Source organism: Salvelinus fontinalis, unplaced genomic scaffold, assembly GCF_029448725.1.
Source record: "Salvelinus fontinalis isolate EN_2023a unplaced genomic scaffold, ASM2944872v1 scaffold_0777, whole genome shotgun sequence".
In the NCBI taxonomy this organism is placed as follows: domain Eukaryota; kingdom Metazoa; phylum Chordata; class Actinopteri; order Salmoniformes; family Salmonidae; genus Salvelinus; species Salvelinus fontinalis.
In genome coordinates this window covers 39221-65720 of record NW_026600986.1, presented here as the reverse complement: position 1 = coordinate 65720, position 26500 = coordinate 39221, and the positions used below count along the sequence as shown (strand labels likewise).

Genomic DNA, 26500 nt, shown 5'->3' with positions numbered 1-26500 from the left:
GTCTGACAGCTAGAAGGGTGACAGCTAGTAGGGTGACAGCTAGTAGGGTGACAGCTAGTAGAGTGACTAGGGAACGGTACCTACTGATTGGTGATTGTAAAACTGTAAAATTGTATATATTTAAAGAGATGTCGCAACAGCTAAATAATGTTTTTACTTTTATTTAACTAGGCAAGTCAGTTTTAAGAACAAATTCTTATTTACAATGACGGCCTACCGGGAAATAGTGGGTTAACTGCCTTGTTCAGGGGGTAGAACGACAGGTTTATTTCTACCTTGTCAGCTCGGGGATTCGATCTAGCAACTTTGTGGTTATTAGTCCAACACTCTAACCACTAGACTACCTGCCACCTCTACACTCTAACCACTAGACTACCTGCCACCTCTACACTCTAACCACTAGGCCACCTGCCGCCTCTACACTCTAACCACTAGGCTACCTGCCGCCCCATGATAAAGCAGCAGCATGTCTCACAACAATTAGACTTCCAAGACCAGACTAGTGGTTAGAGGGGGGAGGTAGGTAGACTAGTGGTTAGAGGGGGGAGGTAGGTAGACTAGTGGTTAGAGGGGGGAGGCAGGTAGACTAGTGGTTAGAGGGGGGAGGCAGGTAGACTAGTGGTTAGAGGGGGGAGGCAGGTAGACTAGTGGTTAGAGGGGCGAGGTAGGTAGACTCGTGGTTAGAGGGGGGAGGCAGGTAGACTAGTGGTTAGAGGGGGGAGGCAGGTAGACTAGTGGTTAGAGGGGGGAGGCAGGTAGACTAGTGGTTAGAGGGGGGAGGTAGGTAGACTAGTGGTTAGAGGGGGGAGGTAGGTAGACTAGTGGTTAGAGGGGGGAGGCAGGTAGCCTAGTGGTTAGAGGGGGGAGGCAGGTAGCCTAGTGGTTAGAGGGGGGAGGCAGGTAGACTAGTGGTTAGAGGGGGGAGGCAGGTAGCCTAGTGGTTAGAGGGGGGAGGCAGGTAGACTAGTGGTTAGAGGGGCGAGGTAGGTAGCCTAGTGGTTAGAGGGGGGAGGCAGGTAGACTAGTGGTTAGAGGGGCGAGGTAGGTAGACTAGTGGTTAGAGGGGGGAGGCAGGTAGACTAGTGGTTAGAGGGGCGAGGTAGGTAGACTCGTGGTTAGAGGGGGGAGGTAGGTAGACTAGTGGTTAGAGAGAGAGGCAGGTAGACTAGTGGTTAGAGGGGGAGGCAGGTGTAGGGCTCACCTAGATAGGAGTCCACAATCGCCCAGGGCTAGTGGTTAGAGGGGGGAGGTAGGTAGACTAGTGGTTAGAGGGGGGAGGTAGGTAGACTAGTGGTTAGAGGGGGGAGGTAGGTAGACTAGTGGTTAGAGGGGGGAGGCAGGTAGACTAGTGGTTAGAGGGGCGAGGTAGGTAGACTCGTGGTTAGAGGGGGGAGGCAGGTAGACTAGTGGTTAGAGGGGGGAGGTAGGTAGACTAGTGGTTAGAGGGGGGAGGTAGGTAGACTAGTGGTTAGAGAGAGAGGCAGGTAGACTAGTGGTTAGAGGGGGGAGGCAGGTAGACTAGTGGTTAGAGGGGGGAGGTAGGTAGACTAGTGGTTAGAGGGGGGAGGCAGGTAGCCTAGTGGTTAGAGGGGGGAGGCAGGTAGACTAGTGGTTAGAGGGGGGAGGCAGGTAGACTAGTGGTTAGAGGGGCGAGGTAGGTAGACTCGTGGTTAGAGGGGGGAGGTAGGTAGACTAGTGGTTAGAGGGGGAGGCAGGTGTAGGGCTCACCTAGATAGGAGTCCACAATCGCCCAGGGCTAGTGGTTAGAGGGGGGAGGTAGGTAGACTAGTGGTTAGAGGGGGGAGGTAGGTAGACTAGTGGTTAGAGGGGGGAGGTAGGTAGACTAGTGGTTAGAGGGGGAGGCAGGTGTAGGGCTCACCTAGATAGGAGTCCACAATCGCCCAGGGCTAGTGGTTAGAGGGGGGAGGTAGGTAGGCTAGTGGTTAGAGGGGGGAGGCAGGTAGACTAGTGGTTAGAGGGGGGAGGCAGGTAGACTAGTGGTTAGAGGGGGGAGGCAGGTAGCCTAGTGGTTAGAGGGGCGAGGTAGGTAGGCTAGTGGTTAGAGGGGGGAGGCAGGTAGCCTAGTGGTTAGAGGGGGGAGGCAGGTAGCCTAGTGGTTAGAGGGGGGAGGCAGGTAGCCTAGTGGTTAGAGGGGGGAGGCAGGTAGACTAGTGGTTAGAGAGAGAGGCAGGTAGCCTAGTGGTTAGAGGGGGGAGGCAGGTAGACTAGTGGTTAGAGGGGGGAGGTAGGTAGACTAGTGGTTAGAGGGGGGAGGCAGGTAGACTAGTGGTTAGAGGGGGGAGGTAGGTAGACTAGTGGTTAGAGGGGGGAGGTAGGTAGACTAGTGGTTAGAGAGAGAGGCAGGTAGACTAGTGGTTAGAGGGGGGAGGTAGGTAGACTAGTGGTTAGAGGGGGGAGGTAGGTAGACTAGTGGTTAGAGGGGGGAGGCAGGTAGACTAGTGGTTAGAGGGGGGAGGCAGATGTAGGGCTCACCTAGATAGGAGTCCACAATCGCCCAGGGCCCGGTTTCCCGACAGTGATGGATCTTCCTCTTCCTGTTGTTTTAACGATGCATCTTCGCTACAACGGCCAGAAAGATGTAACGTGAAACACCTGGCAGAGAGAACACTGCTCTCAGATCAGCTTTCTCCATTCAAATCTGACCTGAACATCAGAATTATTATCACAATACTGACCACGGATCAGCTCCTAGAGAGATATTACCACCGGCGGCTGCAGATACTGAGGCGGCTGATTCTAATGTTTACTCAATAAAAGTCACAGATTTGGCAGATCATTGAGCACTTTAGGCTACACGTCATAAAATATACTGAGACATTACAGACAGTAGCTACAAGTAGTAAAATAGAACTCGATTAATCATGAAATGTATTTGAATATAATTGAAATAAGCCTTTTTTTTAATATTTTACGCATATTTTTATACGTCGCTTTGTTTGTATCAATTGCAAAGACATTGGCAAGTTTTGTATTTGTAGTCGACTTTGTTCTGAAGTCACCGGCGGTCACAGAGAGACGGATAAACCATGTGATTCTATGTTTAGCCGAGATCTTCTGTGTATAAAGTGACGAGGGAGGGCAACAGAAAGAAGCATCGAGTGACGCACATAGCTACGAGTGGTCTGAGGCAGGCCGTTTTGACTACGATGGATTTGGGAAACAGCTCAGAGATTTAACGATGTTCCTACGAAGGTTCTAACGACGAACAGAGCCTTAAAGATGCTTTTAGGGAAACCGGGACTAAAAGAAGAAATTGAGGGTCTAACAAACTCTTTTCTTGGCATCATCATCATCATCATCATCATCATTAGTACATGATATCTTATTTCCCTCCCCAGTGTCTCCAGGAGCCGTTTGTACGTTCCCTGTCCTCCTATAAGCTCCATCGTACAGCCAGTCCGTTTGACCGGCGGGTCACCTGTCTGGAATGGCACCCCTCACACCCCACCACGCTGGCGGTCGGCTCCAAGGGAGGAGACGTGGTCCTCTGGGACTACAGCGTGCTCAACAAGACCAGCTTCATACAAGGGGTGAGAATGCCTGATACACATCTGGAAAGACAGGTTCCATCTTTACAACCAGCGACGCCATTGGCCAATGGGTTACTAATCAGTGCATGCTTATTCGTTTTCTCGTTTGACTGTTGTGTACTTAGATGTTCAGGATGATACACAAATAATACAATAGTTTAAATCTGTTTATATCAGAACACTGTAATCAATAGTTTAAATCTGTTTATATCAGAACACCGTAATCAATAGTTTAAATCTGTTTATATCAGAACACCGTAATCAATAGTTTAAATCTGTTTATATCAGAACACCGTAATCAATAGTTTAAATCTGTTTATATCAGAACACCGTAATCAATAGTTTAAACCTGTTTATATCAGAACACCGTAATCAATAGTTTAAATCTGTTTATATCAGAACACCGTAATCAATAGTTTAAACCGGAACACTGTAATCAATAGTTTAAACCGGAACACTGTAATCAATAGTTTAAATCTGTTTAAATCGGAACACTGTAATCAATAGTTTAAATCTGTTTAAACCGGAACACTGTAATCAATAGTTTAAATCGTAACACCGTAATCAATAGTTTAAATCGGTCTGTGTTACTGTTTAGGAACACCGTAATCAATAGTTTAAATCGGTCTGTGTTACTGTTTAGGAACACCGTAATCAATAGTTTAAATCGGTCTGTGTTACTGTTTAGGAACACCGTAATCAATAGTTTAAATCGGTCTGTGTTACTGTTTAGGAACACCGTAATCGATCATATTTTCAATAACATTTGACTTTGAAATCCCTTTTAACATCAACCGTCCCCACACAGTATTGATAGTATGCTTAACATACGACACATACCGATAGTAATAAGTCTACTTATCCGATAGGATCGGTTCTACGTATGCGATAGGATCGGGTCTCCGATAGGATCGGGTCTACGTATCGGGTCTACGTATCCTATAGTATCGGGTCTACGTATCGGGTCTACGTATCGGGTCTCCGTATCCTATAGTATCGGGTCTACGTATCCGATAGGATCGGGTCTACGTATCGGGTCTATGTATCCTATCTACGTATCGGGTCTACATATCGGGTTTACTTACGTATCGGGTCTACGTATCGGGTCTACGTATCGGGTCTACGTATCGGGTCTACGTATCGGGTCTACGTATCCCATCTACGTATCGGGTCTACGTATCCGATAGTATCGGGTCTACGTATCCGATAGTATCGGGTCTACGTATTCGATCTACGTATTGGGTCTACGTATTCGATCTACGTATCGGGTCTACGTATCCCATCTACGTATCGGGTCTACTTATCCGATAGTATCGGGTCTACGTATTCGATCTACGTATCGGGTCTCCGTATCCTATAGTATCGGGTCTACGTATCGGGTCTACGTATCCTATCTACGTATCGGGTCTACGTAGTCGATAGTATCGGGTCTACATTGTATGAGTCCCAAATGGCACCCCATTTCTCATTTAGTGCACTACTTTCGTCCAGGGCTCTGTCGACCGGGGCTCTGTCGTCCGGGGCTCTGTCGTCCGGGGCTCTGTCGTCCGGGGCTCTGTCGTCCGGGGCTCTGTCGTCCGGGGCTCTGTCGTCCGGGGCTCTGTCGTCCGGGGCTCTGTCGTCCGGGGCTCTGTCGTCCGGGGCTCTGTCGTCCGGGGCTCTGTCGTCCGGGGCTCTGTCGACCGGGGCTCTGTCGTCCGGGGCTCTGTCGTCCGGGGCTCTGTCGTCCGGGGCTCTGTCGTCCGGGGCTCTGTCGTCCGGGGCTCTGTCGTCCGGGGCTCTGGTCAAAAGTAGTGCACTAAATAGGGAATCGGATGTGGTTTGGGACCAGTCTCTCCTCCTGTGTGTTTTACGCAGGTTGGTCCTGGAGGCTCTATTACAGCTCTGAAGTTTAACCCGTACAACCCCACTCAGCTGTTCACCTCATCTGTCAGGGGAACCACCTCGCTGCAGGATTTCAATGGGACCACTCTCCGCGTGTTTACCAACACAGAGACATGGGAGTAAGAGACGGGACCACTCTCCGCGTGTTTACCAACACAGAGACATGGGAGTAAGAGACGGGACCACTCTCCACGTGTTTACCAACACAGAGACATGGGGAGTAAGAGACGGGACCACTCTCCGCGTGTTTACCAACACAGAGACATGGGAGTAAGAGACGGGACCACTCTCCACGTGTTTACCAACACAGAGACATGGGAGTAAGAGACGGGACCACTCTCCACGTGTTTACCAACACCGAGACATGGGAGTAAGAGACGGGACCACTCTCCGCGTGTTTACCAACACAGAGACATGGGAGTAAGAGACGGGACTTGTCCCAAACGGCACTCTATTTAGTTAGTGCCCTACTTTAGACTCTTATTCCCTTTTTAGTGCCAACTGAAAATTATTCATGATTATTATTTGACCATGCTTGTCACTTATGAACATTTTTGAACATCTTGGCCATGTTCTGTTATAATCTCCACCCGGCACAGCCAGAAGAGGACTGGCCACCCCTCATAGCCTGGTTCCTCTCTAGGTTTCTTCCTAGGTTTTGGCCTTTCTAGGGAGTTTTTCCTAGCCACCGTGCTTCTACACCTGCATTACTAGCTGTTTGGGGTTTTAGGCTGGGTTTCTGTACAGCACTTCGAGATATTAGCTGATGTACGAAGGGCTATATAAAATAAAATTGATTGAATTGATTATTCCCTTTTTAGTGCCCTACTTTAGACTCTTATTCCCTTTTTAGTGCCCTACTTTAGACCCTTATTCCCTATTTAGTGCCCTATTTTAGACCCTTATTCCCTATTTAGTGCCCTATTTTAGACCCTTATTCCCTATTTAGTGCACTACTTTAGACCAGAGCCCTATTCCCTATATAGTGCACTACTTTTGACCAGGGCCCTATTCCTTATTTAGTGCACTACTTTTGACCAGGGCCCTATTCCCTATATAGTGCACTACTTTAGACCAGGGCCCTATTCCCTATATAGTGTACTACTTTAGACCAGGGCCCTATTCCCTATATAGTGTACTACTTTAGACCAGGGCCCTATTCCCTATATAGTGCACTACTTTTGACCAGGGCCCTATTCCCTATATAGTGCACTACTTTAGATCAGGGCCCTATTCCCTATATAGTGCACTACTTTAGACCAGGGCCCTATTCCCTATATAGTGCACTACTTTAGATCAGGGCCCTATTCCATATATAGTGCACTACTTTGGACTAGACCAAGGCCGATACCAGAAGGGTGAAACTCGTTAGTACCGTGACAATGAAACAACACTAAGAGGTTATAACATCTCTATGAAACAACACTAAGAGGTTATAACGTCTCTATGGAAACAACACTAAGAGGTTATAACGTCTTTATGAAACAAACACTAAGAGGTTATAACGTCTTTATGAAAACAGCCCTGTTGTTGGAAACAAACACTAAGTGGATGATTAAAGGACCAAAGAGTTTGGTCTGCTTCCTGGTTTCATTTCTGACATGAAAAGAATATTGCAATACTAGTATTCCCCCAGCTCGACTTTTTACCTTATGGGCCCTGGTCAAAAGCAGTGCACTATATAGGGAATAGGGCTCTAGTCCAAAGTAGTGCACTATATAGGGAATAGGGCTCTAGTCCAAAGTAGTGCACTATATAGGGAATAGGGCCCTGGTCTAAAGTAGTGCACTATATAGGGCTCTGGTCTAAAGTAGGGCACTATATAGGGCGCTGGTTTAAAGTAGGGCACTATATAGGGCTCTGGTCTAAAGTAGTGCACTATATAGGGCTCTGGTCTAAAGTAGTGCACTATATAGGGCTCTGGTCTAAAGTAGGGCACTATATAGGGCTCTGGTCTAAAGTAGTGCACTATATAGGGAATAGGGCTCTGGTCTAAAGTAGGGCACTATATAGGGCTCTGGTCTAAAGTAGGGCACTATATAGGGTTCTGGTCTAAAGTAGTGCACTATATAGGGCTCTGGTCTAAAGTAGTGTACTATATAGGGCTTTGGTCTAAAGTAGGTCACTATATAGGGCTCTGGTCTAAAGTAGGGCACTATATAGGGCTCTGGTCTAAAGTAGGGCACTATATAGGGCTCTGGTCTAAAGTAGGGCACTATATAGGGCTCTGGTCTAAAGTAGGGCACTATATAGGGCTCTGGTCTAAAGTAGGGCACTATATAGGGCTCTGGTCTAAAGTAGTGCACTATATAGGGCTCTGGTCTAAAGTAGTGCACTATATAGGGCTCTGGTCTAAAGTAGTGCACTATATAGGGCTCTGGTCTAAAGTAGTGCACTATATAGGGCTCTGGTCTAAAGTAGTGCACTATATAGGGCTCTGGTCTAAAGTAGTGAACTATATAGGGCTCTGGTCTAAAGTAGGGCACTATATAGGGCTCTGGTCTAAAGTAGGGCACTATATAGGGAATAGGGCTCTGGTCTAAAGTAGTGCACTATATAGGGCTCTGGTTCTAAAGTAGTGCACTATATAGGGCTCTGGTCTAAAGTAGGGCACTATATAGGGCTCTGGTCTAAAGTAGTGTACTATATAGGGCTCTGGTCTAAAGTAGGGCACTATATAGGGCTCTGGTTCTAAAGTAGTGCATCTAATAGGGTTCTGGTCTAATGTAGTGTACTATATAGGGCTCTGGTCTAATGTAGTGTACTATATAGGGCTCTGGTCTAAAGTAGGGCACTATATATGGCTCTGGTTCTAAAGTAGTGCACTATATAGGTAATAGGGCTCTGGTCTAAAGTAGGGCACTATATAGGGCTCTGGTCTAAAGTAGGGCACTATATAGGGCTCTGGTCTAAAGTAGGGCACTATATAGGGCTCTGGTCTAAAGTAGGGCCCTATATAGGGCTCTGGTCTAATGTAGTGTACTATATAGGGCTCTGGTCTAAAGTAGGGCACTATATATGGCTCTGGTTCTAAAGTAGTGCACTATATAGGTAATAGGGCTCTGGTCTAAAGTAGGGCACTATATAGGGCTCTGGTCTAAAGTAGGGCACTATATAGGGCTCTGGTCTAAAGTAGGGCACTATATAGGGCTCTGGTCTAAAGTAGGGCCCTATATAGGGCTCTGGTCTAAAGTAGGGCCCTATATAGGGCTCTGGTCTAAAGTAGGGCACTATATAGGGCTCTGGTCTAAAGTAGTGCACTATATAGGGCTCTGGTCTAAAGTAGTGCACTATATAGGGCTCTGGTCTAAAGTAGGGCACTATTTAGGGCTCTGGTCTAAAGTAGGGCACTATATAGGGCTCTGGTCTAAAGTAGGGCACTATATAGGGCTCTGGTCTAAAGTAGGGCACTATATAGGGCTCTGGTCTAAAGTAGGGCACTATATAGGGCTCTGGTCTAAAGTAGTGTACTATATAGGGCTCTGGTCTAAAGTAGGGCACTATATAGGGTTCCATTTGGGATGCAAGACAACGCCCTTTTTCTCAACACCTTATCAAGATAGAACGCTTTCTGATTGGCCCGCATTTATCTGGACAGAACTGTCATTGGCCTAGTTTGGATTCCACACACCAACTGGAATAAAACTAACTGAGAAACAGGAAGGAACTACCGGAACCTGTCCAATAACAAACGCGTTCCGTTGTTTTTCCGTTGCCGTATTACCCAGCTGTTATTGTCCTGTGATCAGCCTAGTCATCAACATGTCTTTTCAACCGGTCACTGGGATTGGTCTGTTATTGTCCTGTGATCAGCCTAGTCATCAACCGGTCACTGGGATTGGTCTGTTATTGTCCTGTGATCAGCCTAGTCATCAACATGTCTTTTCAACCGGTCACTGGGATTGGTCTGTTATTGTCCTGTGATCAGCCTAGTCATCAACATGTCTTTTCAACCGGTCACTGGGATTGGTCTGTTATTGTCCTGTGATCAGCCTAGTCATCAACATGTCTTTTCAACCGGTCACTGGGATTGGTCTGTTATTGTCCTGTGATAAGCCTAGTCATCAACCGGTCACTGGGATTGGTCTGTTATCGTCCTGTGATCAGCCTAGTCATCAACATGTCTTTTCAACCGGTCACTGGGATTGGTCTGTTATTGTCCTGTGATAAGCCTAGTCATCAACCGGTCACTGGGATTGGTCTGTTATTGTCCTGTGATCAGCCTCGTCATCAACATGTCTTTCCAACCGGTCACTGGGATTGGTCTGTTATTGTCCTGTGATCAGCCTAGTCATCAACATGTCTTTCCAACCGGTCACTGGGATTGGTCTGTTATTGTCCTGTGATCAGCCTAGTCATCAACATGTCTTTTCAACCGGTCACTGGGATTGGTCTGTTATTGTCCTGTGATCAGCCTAGTCATCAACATGTCTTTTCAACCGGTCACTGGGATTGGTCTGTTATTGTCCTGTGATCAGCCTCGTCATCAACATGTCTTTTCAACCGGTCACTGGAATTGGTCTGTTATTGTCCTGTGATCAGCCTCGTCATCAACATGTCTTTTCAACCGGTCACTGGGATTGGTCTGTTTGTGTTCATAAATGCAGAAAGGAGCCGGGGATTTTATTGGCGGGATGACGTTTAGCCCGACGGACCCGTCCAAGGTCTACCTGGCGTCCGGCGACGGTACACTGACCGAGCAGAGCTTCCAGGGCGGTCTGGCAACGGTTCTGTCCAGAGTCCAGGACTGTGGACACGATCACCACAATGTCTGATGAGGATGCAGGCCCTACTTAGGTAGCATCAGACATGGAGCCCTATTCCCTATACAGGGCACTACTTTAGACCAGAACCCTATTCCCTATATAGTACACTACTTTAGACCAGAGCCCTATGGCACCCTATTCCCTATATAGTGGTACTACTTTAGACCAGAGCCCTATTCCCTATATAGTGCACTACTTTAGACCAGAGCCCTATTCCCTATATAGTACACTACTTTAGACCAGACCCCTATTCCCTATATAGTGCACTACTTTAGACCAGGGCATATGGGGTGTAAAATACTGTAGGATTGCTGGTGTGTGATTGACTGTAAAAACCTTTAGGACATTCTCAGTAGAACCATTTCAGGTAATCAGATATATGATGGTTGATAAGAAGAAACTATATAAGAAATACATATCAGTTCCACGCTAATAAATATATATAAAGGACAACTAGTAACTAAATAACGAAGGACTGTATAAGAAGGATCATGATAGTGGCTCACCAACTAGTAACTAAATAACGAAGGACTGTATAAGAAGGATCACGATAGTGGCTCACCAACTAGTAACTAAATAACGAAGGACTGTATAAGAAGGATCATGATAGTGGCTCACCAACTAGTAACTAAATAACGAAGGACTGTAAGAAGGGTCACGATAGTGGCTCACCAACTAGTAACTAAATAACGAAGGACTGTAGGAGAAGGATCACGATAGTGGCTCACCAACTAGTAACTAAATAACGAAGGACTGTAGAAGAAGGGTCACGATGGTGGCTCACCAACTAGTAACTAAATAACGAAGGACTGTATAAGAAGGATCACGATAGTGGCTCACCAACTAGTAACTAAATAACGAAGGACTGTATAAGAAGGATCACGATAGTGGCTCACCAACTAGTAACTAAATAACGAAGGACTGTAGAAGAAGGATCACGATGGTGGCTCACCAACTAGTAACTAAATAACGAAGGACTGTATAAGAAGGATCACGATAGTGGCTCACCAACTAGTAACTAAATAACGAAGGACTGTATAAGAAGGATCATGATAGTGGCTCACCAACTAGTAACTAAATAACGAAGGACTGTATAAGAAGGATCACGATAGTGGCTCACCAACTAGTAACTAAATAACGAAGGACTGTAGAAGAAGGATCACGATGGTGGCTCACCAACTAGTAACTAAATAACGAAGGACTGTATAAGAAGGATCACGATAGTGGCTCACCAACTAGTAACTAAATAACGAAGGACTGTAAGAAGGATCACGATAGTGGCTCACCAACTAGTAACTAAATAACGAAGGACTGTATAAGAAGGATCACGATGGTGGCTCACCAACTAGTAACTAAATAACGAAGGACTGTATAAGAAGGATCACGATAGTGGCTCACCAACTAGTAACTAAATAACGAAGGACTGTATAAGAAGGATCACGATAGTGGCTCACCAACTAGTAACTAAATAACGAAGGACTGTATAAGAAGGATCACGATAGTGGCTCACCAACTAGTAACTAAATAACGAAGGACTGTATAAGAAGGGTCACGATAGTGGCTCACCAACTAGTAACTAAATAACGAAGGACTGTATAAGAAGGGTCACGATAGTGGCTCACCAACTAGTAACTAAATAACGAAGGACTGTATAAGAAGGATCACGATAGTGGCTCACCAACTAGTAACTAAATAACGAAGGACTGTAGAAGGATCACGATAGTGGCTCACCAACTAGTAACTAAATAACGAAGGACTGTATAAGAAGGATCACGAAAGTGGCTCACCAACTAGTAACTAAATAACGAAGGACTGTATAAGAAGGTTCACGATAGTGGCTCACCAACTAGTAACTAAATAACGAAGGACTGTATAAGAAGGGTCACGATAGTGGCTCACCAACTAGTAACTAAATAACGAAGGACTGTATAAGAAGGATCACGATAGTGGCTCACCAACTAGTAACTAAATAACGAAGGACTGTATAAGAAGGGTCACGATAGTGGCTCACCAACTAGTAACTAAATAACGAAGGACTGTAGAAGAAGGATCACGATAGTGGCTCACCAACTAGTAACTAAATAACGAAGGACTATAAGAAGGATCACGATAGTGGCTCACCAACTAGTAACTAAATAACGAAGGACTGTATAAGAAGGATCATGATAGTGGCTCACCAACTAGTAACTAAATAACGAAGGACTGTATAAGAAGGACCACGATAGTGTCTCACCAACTAGTAACTAAATAACGAAGGACTGAATAAGAAGGATCACGATAGTGGCTCACCAACTAGTAACTAAATAACGAAGGACTGTATAAGAAGGATCACGATAGTGGCTCACCAACTAGTAACTAAATAACGAAGGACTGTATAAGAAGGGTCACGATAGTGGCTCACCAACTAGTAACTAAATAACGAAGGACTGTATAAGAAGGATCACGATAGTGGTTCACCAACTAGTAACTAAATAACGAAGGACTGTAGAAGGATCACGATAGTGGCTCACCAACTAGTAACTAAATAACGAAGGACTGTAAGAAGGATCACGATAGTGGCTCACCAACTAGTAACTAAATAACGAAGAACTGTAAGAAGGATCACGATAGTGGCTCACCAACTAGTAACTAAATAACGAAGGACTGTAAGAAGGATCACGATAGTGGCTCACCAACTAGTAACTAAATAACGAAGGACTGTAGAAGGATCACGATAGTGGCTCACCAACTAGTAACTAAATAACGAAGGACTGTAAGAAGGATCATGATAGTGGCTCACCAACTAGTAACTAAATAACGAAGGACTGTAGAAGAAGGATCACGATAGTGGCTCACCAACTAGTAACTAAATAACGAAGGACTGTAGAAGAAGGATCACGATAGTGGCTCACCAACTAGTAACTAAATAACGAAGGACTGTATAAGAAGGGTCACGATAGTGGCTCACCAACTAGTAACTAAATAACGAAGGACTGTAGAAGAAGGATCATGATAGTGGCTCACCAACTAGTAACTAAATAACGAAGGACTGTAGAAGAAGGATCACGATAGTGGCTCACCAACTAGTAACTAAATAACGAAGGACTGTAGAAGAAGGATCACGATAGTGGCTCACCAACTAGTAACTAAATAACGAAGGACTGTATAAGAAGGATCACGATAGTGGCTCACCAACTAGTAACTAAATAACGAAGGACTGTAGAAGAAGGATCACGATAGTGGCTCACCAACTAGTAACTAAATAACGAAGGACTGTAGAAGGATCACGATAGTGGCTCACCAACTAGTAACTAAATAACGAAGGACTGTAAGAAGGATCACGATAGTGGCTCACCAACTAGTAACTAAATAACGAAGGACTGTATAAGAAGGATCACGATAGTGGCTCACCAACTAGTAACTAAATAACGAAGGACTGTATAAGAAGGATCATGATAGTGGCTCACCAACTAGTAACTAAATAACGAAGGACTGTATAAGAAGGACCACGATAGTGTCTCACCAACTAGTAACTAAATAACGAAGGACTGAATAAGAAGGATCACGATAGTGGCTCACCAACTAGTAACTAAATAACGAAGGACTGTATAAGAAGGATCACGATAGTGGCTCACCAACTAGTAACTAAATAACGAAGGACTGTATAAGAAGGGTCACGATAGTGGCTCACCAACTAGTAACTAAATAACGAAGGACTGTATAAGAAGGATCATGATAGTGGCTCACCAACTAGTAACTAAATAACGAAGGACTGTATAAGAAGGATCACGATAGTGGCTCACCAACTAGTAACTAAATAACGAAGGACTGTATAAGAAGGATCATGATAGTGGCTCACCAACTAGTAACTAAATAACGAAGGACTGTATAAGAAGGACCACGATAGTGTCTCACCAACTAGTAACTAAATAACGAAGGACTGAATAAGAAGGATCACGATAGTGGCTCACCAACTAGTAACTAAATAACGAAGGACTGTATAAGAAGGATCACGATAGTGGCTCACCAACTAGTAACTAAATAACGAAGGACTGTATAAGAAGGATCACGATAGTGGTTCACCAACTAGTAACTAAATAACGAAGGACTGTAGAAGGATCACGATAGTGGCTCACCAACTAGTAACTAAATAACGAAGGACTGTAAGAAAGATCACGATAGTGGCTCACCAACTAGTAACTAAATAACGAAGAACTGTAAGAAGGATCACGATAGTGGCTCACCAACTAGTAACTAAATAACGAAGGACTGTAAGAAGGATCACGATAGTGGCTCACCAACTAGTAACTAAATAACGAAGGACTGTAGAAGGATCACGATAGTGGCTCACCAACTAGTAACTAAATAACGAAGGACTGTAAGAAGGATCATGATAGTGGCTCACCAACTAGTAACTAAATAACGAAGGACTGTAGAAGAAGGATCACGATAGTGGCTCACCAACTAGTAACTAAATAACGAAGGACTGTAGAAGAAGGATCACGATAGTGGCTCACCAACTAGTAACTAAATAACGAAGGACTGTATAAGAAGGGTCACGATAGTGGCTCACCAACTAGTAACTAAATAACGAAGGACTGTAGAAGAAGGATCATGATAGTGGCTCACCAACTAGTAACTAAATAACTAAGGACTGTAGAAGAAGGATCACGATAGTGGCTCACCAACTAGTAACTAAATAACGAAGGACTGTATAAGAAGGATCACGATAGTGGCTCACCAACTAGTAACTAAATAACGAAGGACTGTAGAAGAAGGATCACGATAGTGGCTCACCAACTAGTAACTAAATAACGAAGGACTGTAGAAGGATCACGATAGTGGCTCACCAACTAGTAACTAAATAACGAAGGACTGTATAAGAAGGATCACGATAGTGGCTCACCAACTAGTAACTAAATAACGAAGGACTGTAGAAGAAGGATCACGATAGTGGCTCACCAACTAGTAACTAAATAACGAAGGACTGTATAAGAAGGATCACGATAGTGGCTCACCAACTAGTAACTAAATAACGAAGGACTGTATAAGAAGGATCACGATAGTGGCTCACCAACTAGTAACTAAATAACGAAGGACTGTATAAGAAGGATCACGATAGTGGCTCACCAACTAGTAACTAAATAACGAAGGACTGTATAAGAAGGATCACGATAGTGGCTCACCAACTAGTAACTAAATAACGAAGGACTGTATAAGAAGGATCACGATAGTGGCTCACCAACTAGTAACTAAATAACGAAGGACTGTATAAGAAGGGTCACGATAGTGGCTCACCAACTAGTAACTAAATAACGAAGGACTGTAGAAGAAGGATCACGATAGTGGCTCACCAACTAGTAACTAAATAACGAAGGACTGAATAAGAAGGATCACGATAGTGGCTCACCAACTAGTAACTAAATAACGAAGGACTGTATAAGAAGGATCACGATAGTGGCTCACCAACTAGTAACTAAATAACGAAGGACTGTATAAGAAGGATCACGATAGTGGCTCACCAACCAGTAACTAAATAACGAAGGACTGTAGAAGGATCACGATAGTGGCTCACCAACTAGTAACTAAATAACGAAGGACTGTATAAGAAGGATCACGATAGTGGCTCACCAACTAGTAACTAAATAACGAAGGACTGTATAAGAAGGATCACGATAGTGGCTCACCAACTAGTACCTAAATAGCGAAGGACTGTAGAAGAAGGATCACGATAGTGGCTCACCAACTAGGAACTAAATAACGAAGGACTGTAGAAGAAGGGTCATGATAGTGGCTCACCAACTAGTAACTAAATAACGAAGGACTGTAGAAGAAGGATCACGATAGTGGCTCACCAACTAGGCGGTAGCGGTCGAACACACGGCAAACGGTTCACTTTGCAAAGGGAGTCGACTCTGAATGTAAACAGGAGGATAAACACGCTTAGTCGATAACGCAACCGCGGAGAGGACTAGAAACCAGTGATGGGACGATTGATACCGGAGCTCCGATGACGTTTTTTAAAGTACCACTGATCTGACACTATGTACCCCCCCCCCCCCCCCCCCCGATGCTCGTTTCAAAGGAACTTTTACCAACATGATCAATGACGTCTGAAGATTCGTTTTATCACGTGGTTTTTCAAATCGTGTGTTGCGACTTCCCCCTGATTTCGCTCTGGGTTCCGTTTTCTTTCATCGATTCCAAATTGATGAATATTATGGAGGGGGGGGGGGTAAAAATACGTCAAAATGAACACGCTCCTTTTCATTTGCTTGACCAGCAGATGTCACTAATGTACATTGTGTTTAAAAGCTCAGAGTAATGAACTGTTTTTTCAACACCATTTGGTAAAAGCCCCCTTAAAGCTTCGGAAAGCCTCGGGTTTCCCATCACTACTATAAACTACACGACAAAACACTTCTCCCAACACTCAGTTCATTCGATATCCACCTTGATTAGACCCAGGTGAGCCTACTTATGGTGGGGGGCGGGGGGGGGGAAGTAGTCCTTCCCTTCAGGAAACAGGAAGTGGTGGTGTCGGGTGATAGGTGGAGAGTCATGAAGTGGGTTTGGGGGATGTTCTACATAGGTCTATGGTCAAAAGTATTGTTCTATATAGGGGATAGTATGCCATTTGGGATGCAGGCTTAGCGCCAGACAAATGTCAACTTATGTTAAGGAAAAATATACACAACTAGTGCACTTAGTAGTGTCTGTCTGATGATAAAGGAGACGCAGGCCGCTCTTTCACATTCTGGTGATTAAAAAGTTGAGTGTCGGCTGACTTTATTGATGAGGATAATCACGGTATACTGCATTTTACATTTTATTAATAATGTGTGATACACTTGATATTAGTTGAAATTATATCGAGATTACATCTCTGTTCCAGTCTGTGGTACTGCTGTGTCAGTCTCTCTCTCTCTCTGTTCCAGTCTGTGGTACTGCTGTGTCAGTCTCTCTCTCTGTTCCAGTCTGTGGTACTGCTGTGTCAGTCTCTCTCTCTGTTCCAGTCTGTGGTACTGCTGTGTAGATGTGTCAGTCTCTCTCTCTCTCTGTTCCAGTCTGTGGTACTGCTGTGTAGATGTGTCAGTCTCTCTCTCTCTCTGTTCCAGTCTGTGGTACTGCTGTGTAGATGTGTTAGTCTCTCTCTCTCTATTCCAGTCTGTGGTACTGCTGTGTCAGTCTCTCTCTCTCTGTTCCAGTCTGTGGTACTGCTGTGTAGATGTGTTAGTCTCTCTCTCTCTGTTCCAGTCTGTGGTACTGCTGTGTAGATGTGTCAGTCTCTCTCTCTGTTCCAGTCTGTGGTACTGCTGTGTAGATGTGTCAGTCTCTCTCTCTGTTCCAGTCTGTGGTACTGCTGTGTAGATGTGTCAGTCTCTCTCTGTTCCAGTCTGTGGTACTGCTGTGTAGATGTGTAAGTCTCTCTCTCTGTTCCAGTCTGTGGTACTGCTGTGTCAGTCTCTCTCTCTCTGTTCCAGTCTGTGGTACTGCTGTGTAGATGTGTCAGTCAGTCTCTCTCTCTGTTCCAGTCTGTGGTACTGCTGTGTAGATGTGTCAGTCTCTCTCTCTGTTCCAGTCTGTGGTACTGCTGTGTAGATGTGTCAGTCTCTCTCTCTGTTCCAGTCTGTGGTACTGCTGTGTAGATGTGTCAGTCTCTCTCTCTCTGTTCCAGTCTGTGGTACTGCTGTGTCAGTCTCTCTCTCTGTTCCAGTCTGTGGTACTGCTGTGTATATGTGTCAGTCTCTCTCTATCTGTTCCAGTCTGTGGTACTGCTGTGTAGATGTGTCAGTCTCTCTCCCTGTTCCAGTCTGTGGTACTGCTGTGTCAGTCTCTCTCTCTGTTCCAGTCTGTGGTACTGCTGTGTAGATGTGTCAGTCTCTCTCTCTCTGTTCCAGTCTGTGGTACTGCTGTGTAGATGTGTCAGTCTCTCTCTCTCTGTTCCAGTCTGTGGTACTGCTGTGTCAGTCTCTCTCTCTGTTCCAGTCTGTGGTAGTGCTGTGTCAGTCTCTCTCTCTGTTCCAGTCTGTGGTACTGCTGTGTAGATGTGTCAGTCTCTCTCTCTGTTCCAGTCTGTGGTACTGCTGTGTCAGTCTCTCTCTCTGTTCCAGTCTGTGGTACTGCTGTGTAGATGTGTCAGTCTCTCTCTCTCTGTTCCAGTCTGTGGTACTGCTGTGTAGATGTGTCAGTCTCTCTCTCTGTTCCAGTCTGTGGTACTGCTGTGTCAGTCTCTCTCTCTCTGTTCCAGTCTGTGGTACTGCTGTGTAGATGTGTCAGTCTCTCTCTCTCTGTTCCAGTCTGTGGTACTGCTGTGTAGATGTGTCAGTCTCTCTCTCTGTTCCAGTCTGTGGTACTGCTGTGTCAGTCTCTCTCTCTGTTCCAGTCTGTGGTACTGCTGTGTAGATGTGTCAGTCTCTCTCTCTCTGTTCCAGTCTGTGGTACTGCTGTGTAGATGTGTCAGTCTCTCTCTCTCTGTTCCAGTCTGTGGTACTGCTGTGTAGATGTGTCAGTCTCTCTCTCTCTGTTCCAGTCTGTGGTACTGCTGTGTCAGTCTCTCTCTCTGTTCCAGTCTGTGGTAGTGCTGTGTCAGTCTCTCTCTCTGTTCCAGTCTGTGGTACTGCTGTGTAGATGTGTCAGTCTCTCTCTCTGTTCCAGTCTGTGGTACTGCTGTGTCAGTCTCTCTCTCTGTTCCAGTCTGTGGTAGTACTGCTGTGTAGATGTGTCAGTCTCTCTCTCTCTGTTCCAGTCTGTGGTACTGCTGTGTAGATGTGTCAGTCTCTCTCTCTCTGTTCCAGTCTGTGGTACTGCTGTGTAGATGTGTCGTTGAGCAGACAGATGCTGGTGACAGGAGACAACATAGGACGAGTCTTATTGCTGGGCATGGATGGACACCAGGTACAGTACTATATATTTATACTGTAGTCTACACTATAGCTACAGTACTGTAGAATATATTTATACTGTAGTCTACACTATATCTACAGTACTGTAGAATATATTTATACTGTAGTTTACACTATAGCTACAGTACTGTGTAGTGTATTTATACTGTAGTTTACACTATAGCTACAGTACTGTGTAGTGTATTTATACTGTAGTTTACACTATAGCTACAGTACTGTATAGTATATTTATACTGTAGTCTACACTATAGCTACAGTACTGTATAGTATATTTATACTGTAGTCTACACTATAGCTACAGTACTGTATAGTATATTTATACTGTAGTCTACACTATAGCCACAGTACGGTATAGTATATTTATACTGTACTATAGCTACAGTACTGTATAGTATATTTATATTGTAGTAGTTTACACTATAGCTACAGTACTATATAGTATATTTATACTGTAGTCTACACTAGCTACAGTACTATATAGTATATTTATACTGTAGTCTACACTATAGCTACAGTACTGTAGAATGTATTTATACTGTAGTCTACACTAGCTACTGTACTGTGTATTTATACTGTACTATATAGTATATTTATACAGTACTATATAGTGTATTTATACTGTAGTGTATCGTGTATTTATACGGTACTATAGCTACAGTAAGGAATGGGCCAGAGGGAGTTAACATGTAATGTACTCCTTCAGTAGTTAGTTAGCATGTACAATTTGAAATGTTCTATATTTTGTTGTGTTTTCATGTTCTGAGAATAAGACAATTCTGTTAATATTCTGCTTTTTTAAAAATGCATGACTGCATTAGACACCGTTTGGACAGTTCCAATGATCTCATTTCATTTACTGACGTTGTTCTGTAAGATGCTGTTAAACCATCTGCACCCCCTCCTCCTCCTCTTCATCACAGGTCTTCAACGAGAAGTTGCACAAGGCTAAAGTGACCCATGCTGAATTCAACCCCCGCTGCGATTGGTTAATGGCGACAGCGTCCGTTGACCACACGGTGAAGCTATGGGACCTGAGGAACATCAAAGACAAGAACAGTTACCTCCACGAGATGATTCATGACAAAGCTGTTAACTCGGGTACTATATCAAAAGCTCTACGGTAACTCTCTCCTATCCTACATTCAGGAGTGTTTTCCTCTTGACCACTGTGTCGTAGAGTTAGGTAACTCTCTCCTATCCTACATTCAGGAGTGTTTACCTCTTGTCCACTGTGTCGTAGAGTTAGGTAACTCTCTCCTATCCTACATTCAGGAGTGTTTTACTCTCTGTCCACTGTGTCGTAGAGTTAGGTAACTCTCTCCTATCCTACATTCAGGAGTGTGTTCCTCTCTGTCCACTGTGTCGTAGAGTTAGGTAACTCTCTCCTATCCTACATTCAGGAGTGTTTACCTCTTGACCACTGTGTCGTAGAGTTAGGTAACTCTCTCCTATCCTACATTCAGGAGTGTTTTCCTCTTGACCACTGTGTCGTAGAGTTAGGTAACTCTCTCCTATCCTACATTCAGGAGTGTTTACCTCTCTGACCACTGTGTCGTAGAGTTAGGTAACTCTCTCCTATCCTACATTCAGGAGTGTTTACCTCTCTGACCACTGTGTCGTAGAGTTAGGTAACTCTCTCCTATCCTACGTTCAGGAGTGTTCTCCTCTTGACCACTGTGTCGTAGAGTTAGGTAACTCTCTCCTATCCTACATTCAGGAGTGTTTACCTCTCTGACCACTGTGTCGTAGAGTTAGGTAACTCTCTCCTATCCTACGTTCAGGAGTGTTTACCTCTTGACCACTGTGTCGTAGAGTTAGGTAACTCTCTCCTATCCTACGTTCAGGAGTGTTCTCCTCTTGACCACTGTGTCGTAGAGTTAGGTAACTCTCTCCTATCCTACATTCAGGAGTGTTTTCCTCTTGACCACTGTGTCGTAGAGTTAGGTTACTCTCTCCTATCCTACGTTCAGGAGTGTTTTCCTCTTGACCACTGTGTCGTAGAGTTAGGTAACTCTCTCCTATCCTACATTCAGGAGTGTTTTCCTCTTGACCACTGTGTCGTAGAGTTAGGTAACTCTCTCCTATCCTACGTTCAGGAGTGTTTTCCTCTCTGACCACTGTGTCGTAGAGTTAGGTAACTCTCTCCTATCCTACATTCAGGAATGTTTTCCTCTCTGACCATTGTGTCGTAGAGTTAGGTAACTCTCTCCTATCCTACGTTCAGGAGTGTTCTCCTCTCTGACCACTGTGTCGTAGAGTTAGGTAACTCTCTCCTATCCTACATTCAGGAGTGTGTTCCTCTCTGACCACTGTGTCGTAGAGTTAGGTAACTCTCTCCTATCCTACATTCAGGAGTGTTTTCCTCTTGTCCACTGTGTCGTAGAGTTAGGTAACTCTCTCCTATCCTACGTTCAGGAGTGTTTTCCTCTTGACCACTGTGTCGTAGAGTTAGGTAACTCTCTCCTATCCTACGTTCAGGAGTGTTTACCTCTCTGACCACTGTGTCGTAGAGTTAGCTAACTCTCTCCTATCCTACATTCAGGAGTGTGTACTCTCTGACCACTGTGTCGTAGAGTTAGGTAACTCTCTCCTATCCTACGTTCAGGAGTGTTCTCCTCTTGACCACTGTGTCGTAGAGTTAGGTAACTCTCTCCTATCCTACGTTCAGGAGTGTTCTCCTCTTGACCACTGTGTCGTAGAGTTAGGTAACTCTCTCCTATCCTACGTTCAGGAGTGTTTTCCTCTTGACCACTGTGTCGTAGAGTTAGGTAACTCTCTCCTATCCTACGTTCAGGAGTGTTTACCTCTCTGACCACTGTGTCGTAGAGTTAGGTAACTCTCTCCTATCCTACATTCAGGAGTGTGTTCCTCTCTGACCACTGTGTCGTAGAGTTAGGTAACTCTCTCCTATCCTACGTTCAGGAGTGTTCTCCTCTTGACCACTGTGTCGTAGAGTTAGGTAACTCTCTCCTATCCTACATTCAGGAGTGTTTTCCTCTTGACCACTGTGTCGTAGAGTTAGGTAACTCTCCTATCCTACATTCAGGAGTGTTTTCCTCTTGACCACTGTGTCGTAGAGTTAGGTAACTCTCCTATCCTACATTCAGGAGTGTTCTCCTCTTGACCACTGTGTCGTAGAGTTAGGTAACTCTCTCCTATCCTACATTCAGGAGTGTTTTCCTCTTGACCACTGTGTCGTAGAGTTAGGTAACTCTCCTATCCTACATTCAGGAGTGTTTTCCTCTTGACCACTGTGTCGTAGAGTTAGGTAACTCTCCTATCCTACATTCAGGAGTGTTTTCCTCTTGACCACTGTGTCGTAGAGTTAGGTAACTCTCCTATCCTACATTCAGGAGTGTTCTCCTCTTGACCACTGTGTCGTAGAGTTAGGTAACTCTCTCCTATCCTACATTCAGGAGTGTTTTCCTCTTGACCACTGTGTCGTAGAGTTAGGTAACTCTCCTATCCTACATTCAGGAGTGTTCTCCTCTCTGACCACTGTGTCGTAGAGTTAGGTAACTCTCTCCTATCCTACATTCAGGAGTGTTTTCCTCTTGACCACTGTGTCGTAGAGTTAGGTAACTCTCCTATCCTACATTCAGGAGTGTTCTCCTCTCTGACCACTGTGTCGTAGAGTTAGGTAACTCTCTCCTATCCTACATTCAGGAGTGTTTTCCTCTTGACCACTGTGTCGTAGAGTTAGGTAACTCTCCTATCCTACATTCAGGAGTGTTCTCCTCTCTGACCACTGTGTCGTAGAGTTAGGTAACTCTCTCCTATCCTACATTCAGGAGTGTGTTCCTCTCTGACCACTGTGTCGTAGAGTTAGGTAACTCTCTCCTATCCTACGTTCAGGAGTGTTTTCCTCTCTGACCACTGTGTCGTAGAGTTAGGTAACTCTCTCCTATCCTACATTCAGGAGTGTTTTCCTCTTGACCACTGTGTCGTAGAGTTAGGTAACTCTCTCCTATCCTACGTTCAGGAGTGTTTACCTCTCTGACCACTGTGTCGTAGAGTTAGGTAACTCTCTCCTATCCTACATTCAGGAGTGTGTTCCTCTCTGACCACTGTGTCGTAGAGTTAGGTAACTCTCTCCTATCCTACGTTCAGGAGTGTTCTCCTCTTGACCACTGTGTCGTAGAGTTAGGTAACTCTCTCCTATCCTACATTCAGGAGTGTTTTCCTCTTGACCACTGTGTCGTAGAGTTAGGTAACTCTCCTATCCTACATTCAGGAGTGTTTTCCTCTTGACCACTGTGTCGTAGAGTTAGGTAACTCTCCTATCCTACATTCAGGAGTGTTCTCCTCTTGACCACTGTGTCGTAGAGTTAGGTAACTCTCTCCTATCCTACATTCAGGAGTGTTTTCCTCTTGACCACTGTGTCGTAGAGTTAGGTAACTCTCCTATCCTACATTCAGGAGTGTTCTCCTCTCTGACCACTGTGTCGTAGAGTTAGGTAACTCTCTCCTATCCTACATTCAGGAGTGTTTTCCTCTCTGACCACTGTGTCGTAGAGTTAGGTAACTCTCCTATCCTACATTCAGGAGTGTTCTCCTCTCTGACCACTGTGTCGTAGAGTTAGGTAACTCTCTCCTATCCTACGTTCAGGAGTGTTTACCTCTCGTCCACTGTGTCGTAGAGTTAGGTAACTCTCTCCTATCCTACATTCAGGAGTGTTTTCCTCTTGACCACTGTGTCGTAGAGTTAGGTAGCTCTCCTATCCTACATTCAGGAGTGTTCTCCTCTCTGACCACTGTGTCGTAGAGTTAGGTAACTCTCTCCTATCCTACATTCAGGAGTGTTTTCCTCTCTGACCACTGTGTCGTAGAGTTAGGTAACTCTCTCCTATCCTACATTCAGGGGTGTTTTCCTCTCTGACCACTGTGTCGTAGAGTTAGGTAACTCTCTCCTATCCTACATTCAGGAGTGTTTTCCTCTCTGACCACTGTGTCGTAGAGTTAGGTAACTCTCTCCTATCCTACATTCAGGAGTGTTTTCCTCTCTGACCACTGTGTCGTAGAGTTAGGTAACTCTCTCCTATCCTACATTCAGGAGTGTTTTCCTCTTGACCACTGTGTCGTAGTAAGTTATCAGTACTACTAGGACAAGACTGGTCCAAATTTGTTATTCAATTTTTTTTGGGCTTGATAACATCTACCACGTTCATCAGAAGGGATACATGCTTTTTAACAACATTTAACCCTATAGATTATCTTTCTCTCCCCTCTCCTCTCTCTCTCTCTCCCCCTCTCCCCAGCCTACTTTAATCCAATGGACTGCTCCAAGCTCCTGACCACGGACCAGTATGACCAGATCAGGGTGTACTCCTCTTCTGATTGGTCAACTCCTCAGCAGATTATCCGGCACCCACACAGGCAGTTTCAGCACCTCACACCTATCAAGGTGAGGAATGTGGGGTGGATGGGGTTGGGTTTATGTGTGTGTCTCTCTCTCTCTCGTTGATTCAAAAGCTTCATCGTCAATCGTTGTTTGTGTCTCCAGGCCTCGTGGCACCCTCTGTACGACCTGATGGTGGTTGGACGGTACCCTGACGAGAGGGTGTGTCCAGGTGCCCTGAGGACCATCGATATCTATGATGCCAACACAGGAGAGCTGGCATGCCAACTACTGGACCCCAACGCCCCTGGCATCATATCTGTGATTACACATTACAAATTTAGCCTTAGTTTAATGTTAGCCTGTAGCCCTAGTTTAATGTCAGTGTTTGCCTGTATCCCTAGTTTAATGTCAGTGTTTGCCTGTAGCCCTAGTTTAATGTCAGTGTTAGCCTGTAGCCTTAGTTTAATATCAGTGTTAGCCTGTAGCCTTAGTTGAATGTCAGTGTTAGCCTGTAGCCTTAGTTGAATGTCAGTGTTAGCCTGTAGCCCTAGTTTAATGTAATGTTAGCCTGTAGCCTTAGCTTAATGATAGCATGTAGCCTTAGCTTAAAGTCAGTGTTAGCCTGTAGTCCTAGTTTATTGTAATGTTAGCCTGTAGCCTTAGTTTAATGTTAGCCTGTAGCCTTAGCTTAATGTTATCCCGTAGCCTTAGCTTAATGTTAGCGTGTAGCCTTAGCTTAATGTCAGTGTTAGCGTGTAGCCTTAGCTTAATGTCAGTGTTAGCGTGTAGCCTTAGCTTAATGTCAGTGTTAGCCTGTAGCCTTAGCTTAATGTCAGTGTTAGCCTGTAGCCTTAGCTTAATGTCAGTGTTCGCGTGTAGCCTTAGTTTAATGTCAGTGTTAGCCTGTAGCCTTAGCTTAATGTCAGTGTTAGCCTGTAGCCTTAGCTTAATGTCAGTGTTAGCCTGTAGCCTTAGCTTAATGTCAGTGTTAGTCTGTAGCCTTAGCTTAATGTCAGTGTAGCCTTAGCTTAATGTCAGTGTAGCCTTAGCTTAATGTCAGTGTAGCCTTAGTTTAATGTTATCCCGTAGCCTTAGCTTAATGTTAGCGTGTAGCCTTAGTTTAATGTTAGCGTGTAGCCTTAGCTTAATGTCAGTGTTAGCGTGTAGTCTTAGCTTAATGTTAGCGTGTAGCCTTAGTTTAATGTCAGTGTTAGCCTGTAGCCTTAGTTTAATGTCTTCATTTATCTATTTGTGCTGCATTAATGTTCAAGCCATCATTGGGTCAAAAATAATGTCCACATCTCTGCACACCTTCCTTTCCAGGTCAACAAGTTCAATCCAATGGGAGATGTTTTAGGATCTGGAATGGGTGAGTCTGTGTTGTAAATACTGGACTATGTTTGTAATCTCGGGCACCCAGGATCAAATCAGCTCAGAGACTAACTATGTTTGTAGCTGTAAATATTCTAAAACGTTTGATTATTTTGCTAAAAATCAGTGTTCAACTTGGGAATAGGGTGCCAGCCCTGGTCAAAAGTAGTGTACTATATAGGGAATAGGGCCCTGGTCAAAAGTAGTGCACTATATAGGGAATAGGGCTCTGGTCTAAAGTAGTGCACTATATAGGGAATAGGGCTCTGGTCTAAAGTAGTGCACTATATAGTGAATAGGGCTCTGGTCTAAAGTAGTGCACTATATAGGGAATAGGGCTCTGGTCTAAAGTAGTGCCCTATATAGGGAATAGGGCCCTGGTCTAAAGTAGTGCACTATTTAGGGAATAGGGCCCTGGTCTAAAGTAGTATACTATATAGGGAATAGGGCTCTGGTCTAAAGTAGTGCACTATATAGGGAATAGGGCCCTGGTCTAAAGTAGTATACTATATAGGGAATAGGGCTCTGGTCTAAAGTAGTGCACTATATAGGGAATAGGGCCCTGGTCTAAAGTAGTATACTATATAGGGAATAGGGCTCTGGTCTAAAGTAGTGCACTATATAGGGAATAGGGCCCTGGTCTAAAGTAGTGCACTATGTAGGGAATAGGGCTCTGGTCTAAAGTAGTGCACTATATAGGGA

General features: G+C 44.7%; 1 protein-coding gene and 1 long non-coding RNA gene across 2 annotated transcripts in view; both read left to right on the top strand.

Annotated features, from left to right (window-relative positions):
- Positions 1-26500, top strand: part of LOC129847326 (DNA damage-binding protein 2-like) — a 41136-nt gene that overhangs the window by 13258 nt on the left and 1378 nt on the right. Inside the window, exons 4-10 of the mRNA XM_055915082.1 lie at positions 3360-3551; positions 10043-10208; positions 18978-19078; positions 20007-20184; positions 24345-24490; positions 24590-24745; positions 25751-25796. Coding sequence (XP_055771057.1) covers positions 3360-3551; positions 10043-10208; positions 18978-19078; positions 20007-20184; positions 24345-24490; positions 24590-24745; positions 25751-25796 — 985 coding nt within the window. The remainder of the gene's footprint in view (positions 1-3359; positions 3552-10042; positions 10209-18977; positions 19079-20006; positions 20185-24344; positions 24491-24589; positions 24746-25750; positions 25797-26500) is intronic.
- LOC129847328 (uncharacterized) lies at positions 23331-23897 on the top strand. Its single transcript, XR_008758403.1, has 3 exons — positions 23331-23607; positions 23733-23795; positions 23858-23897. It is a non-coding gene; the product is annotated as an uncharacterized LOC129847328 (long non-coding RNA).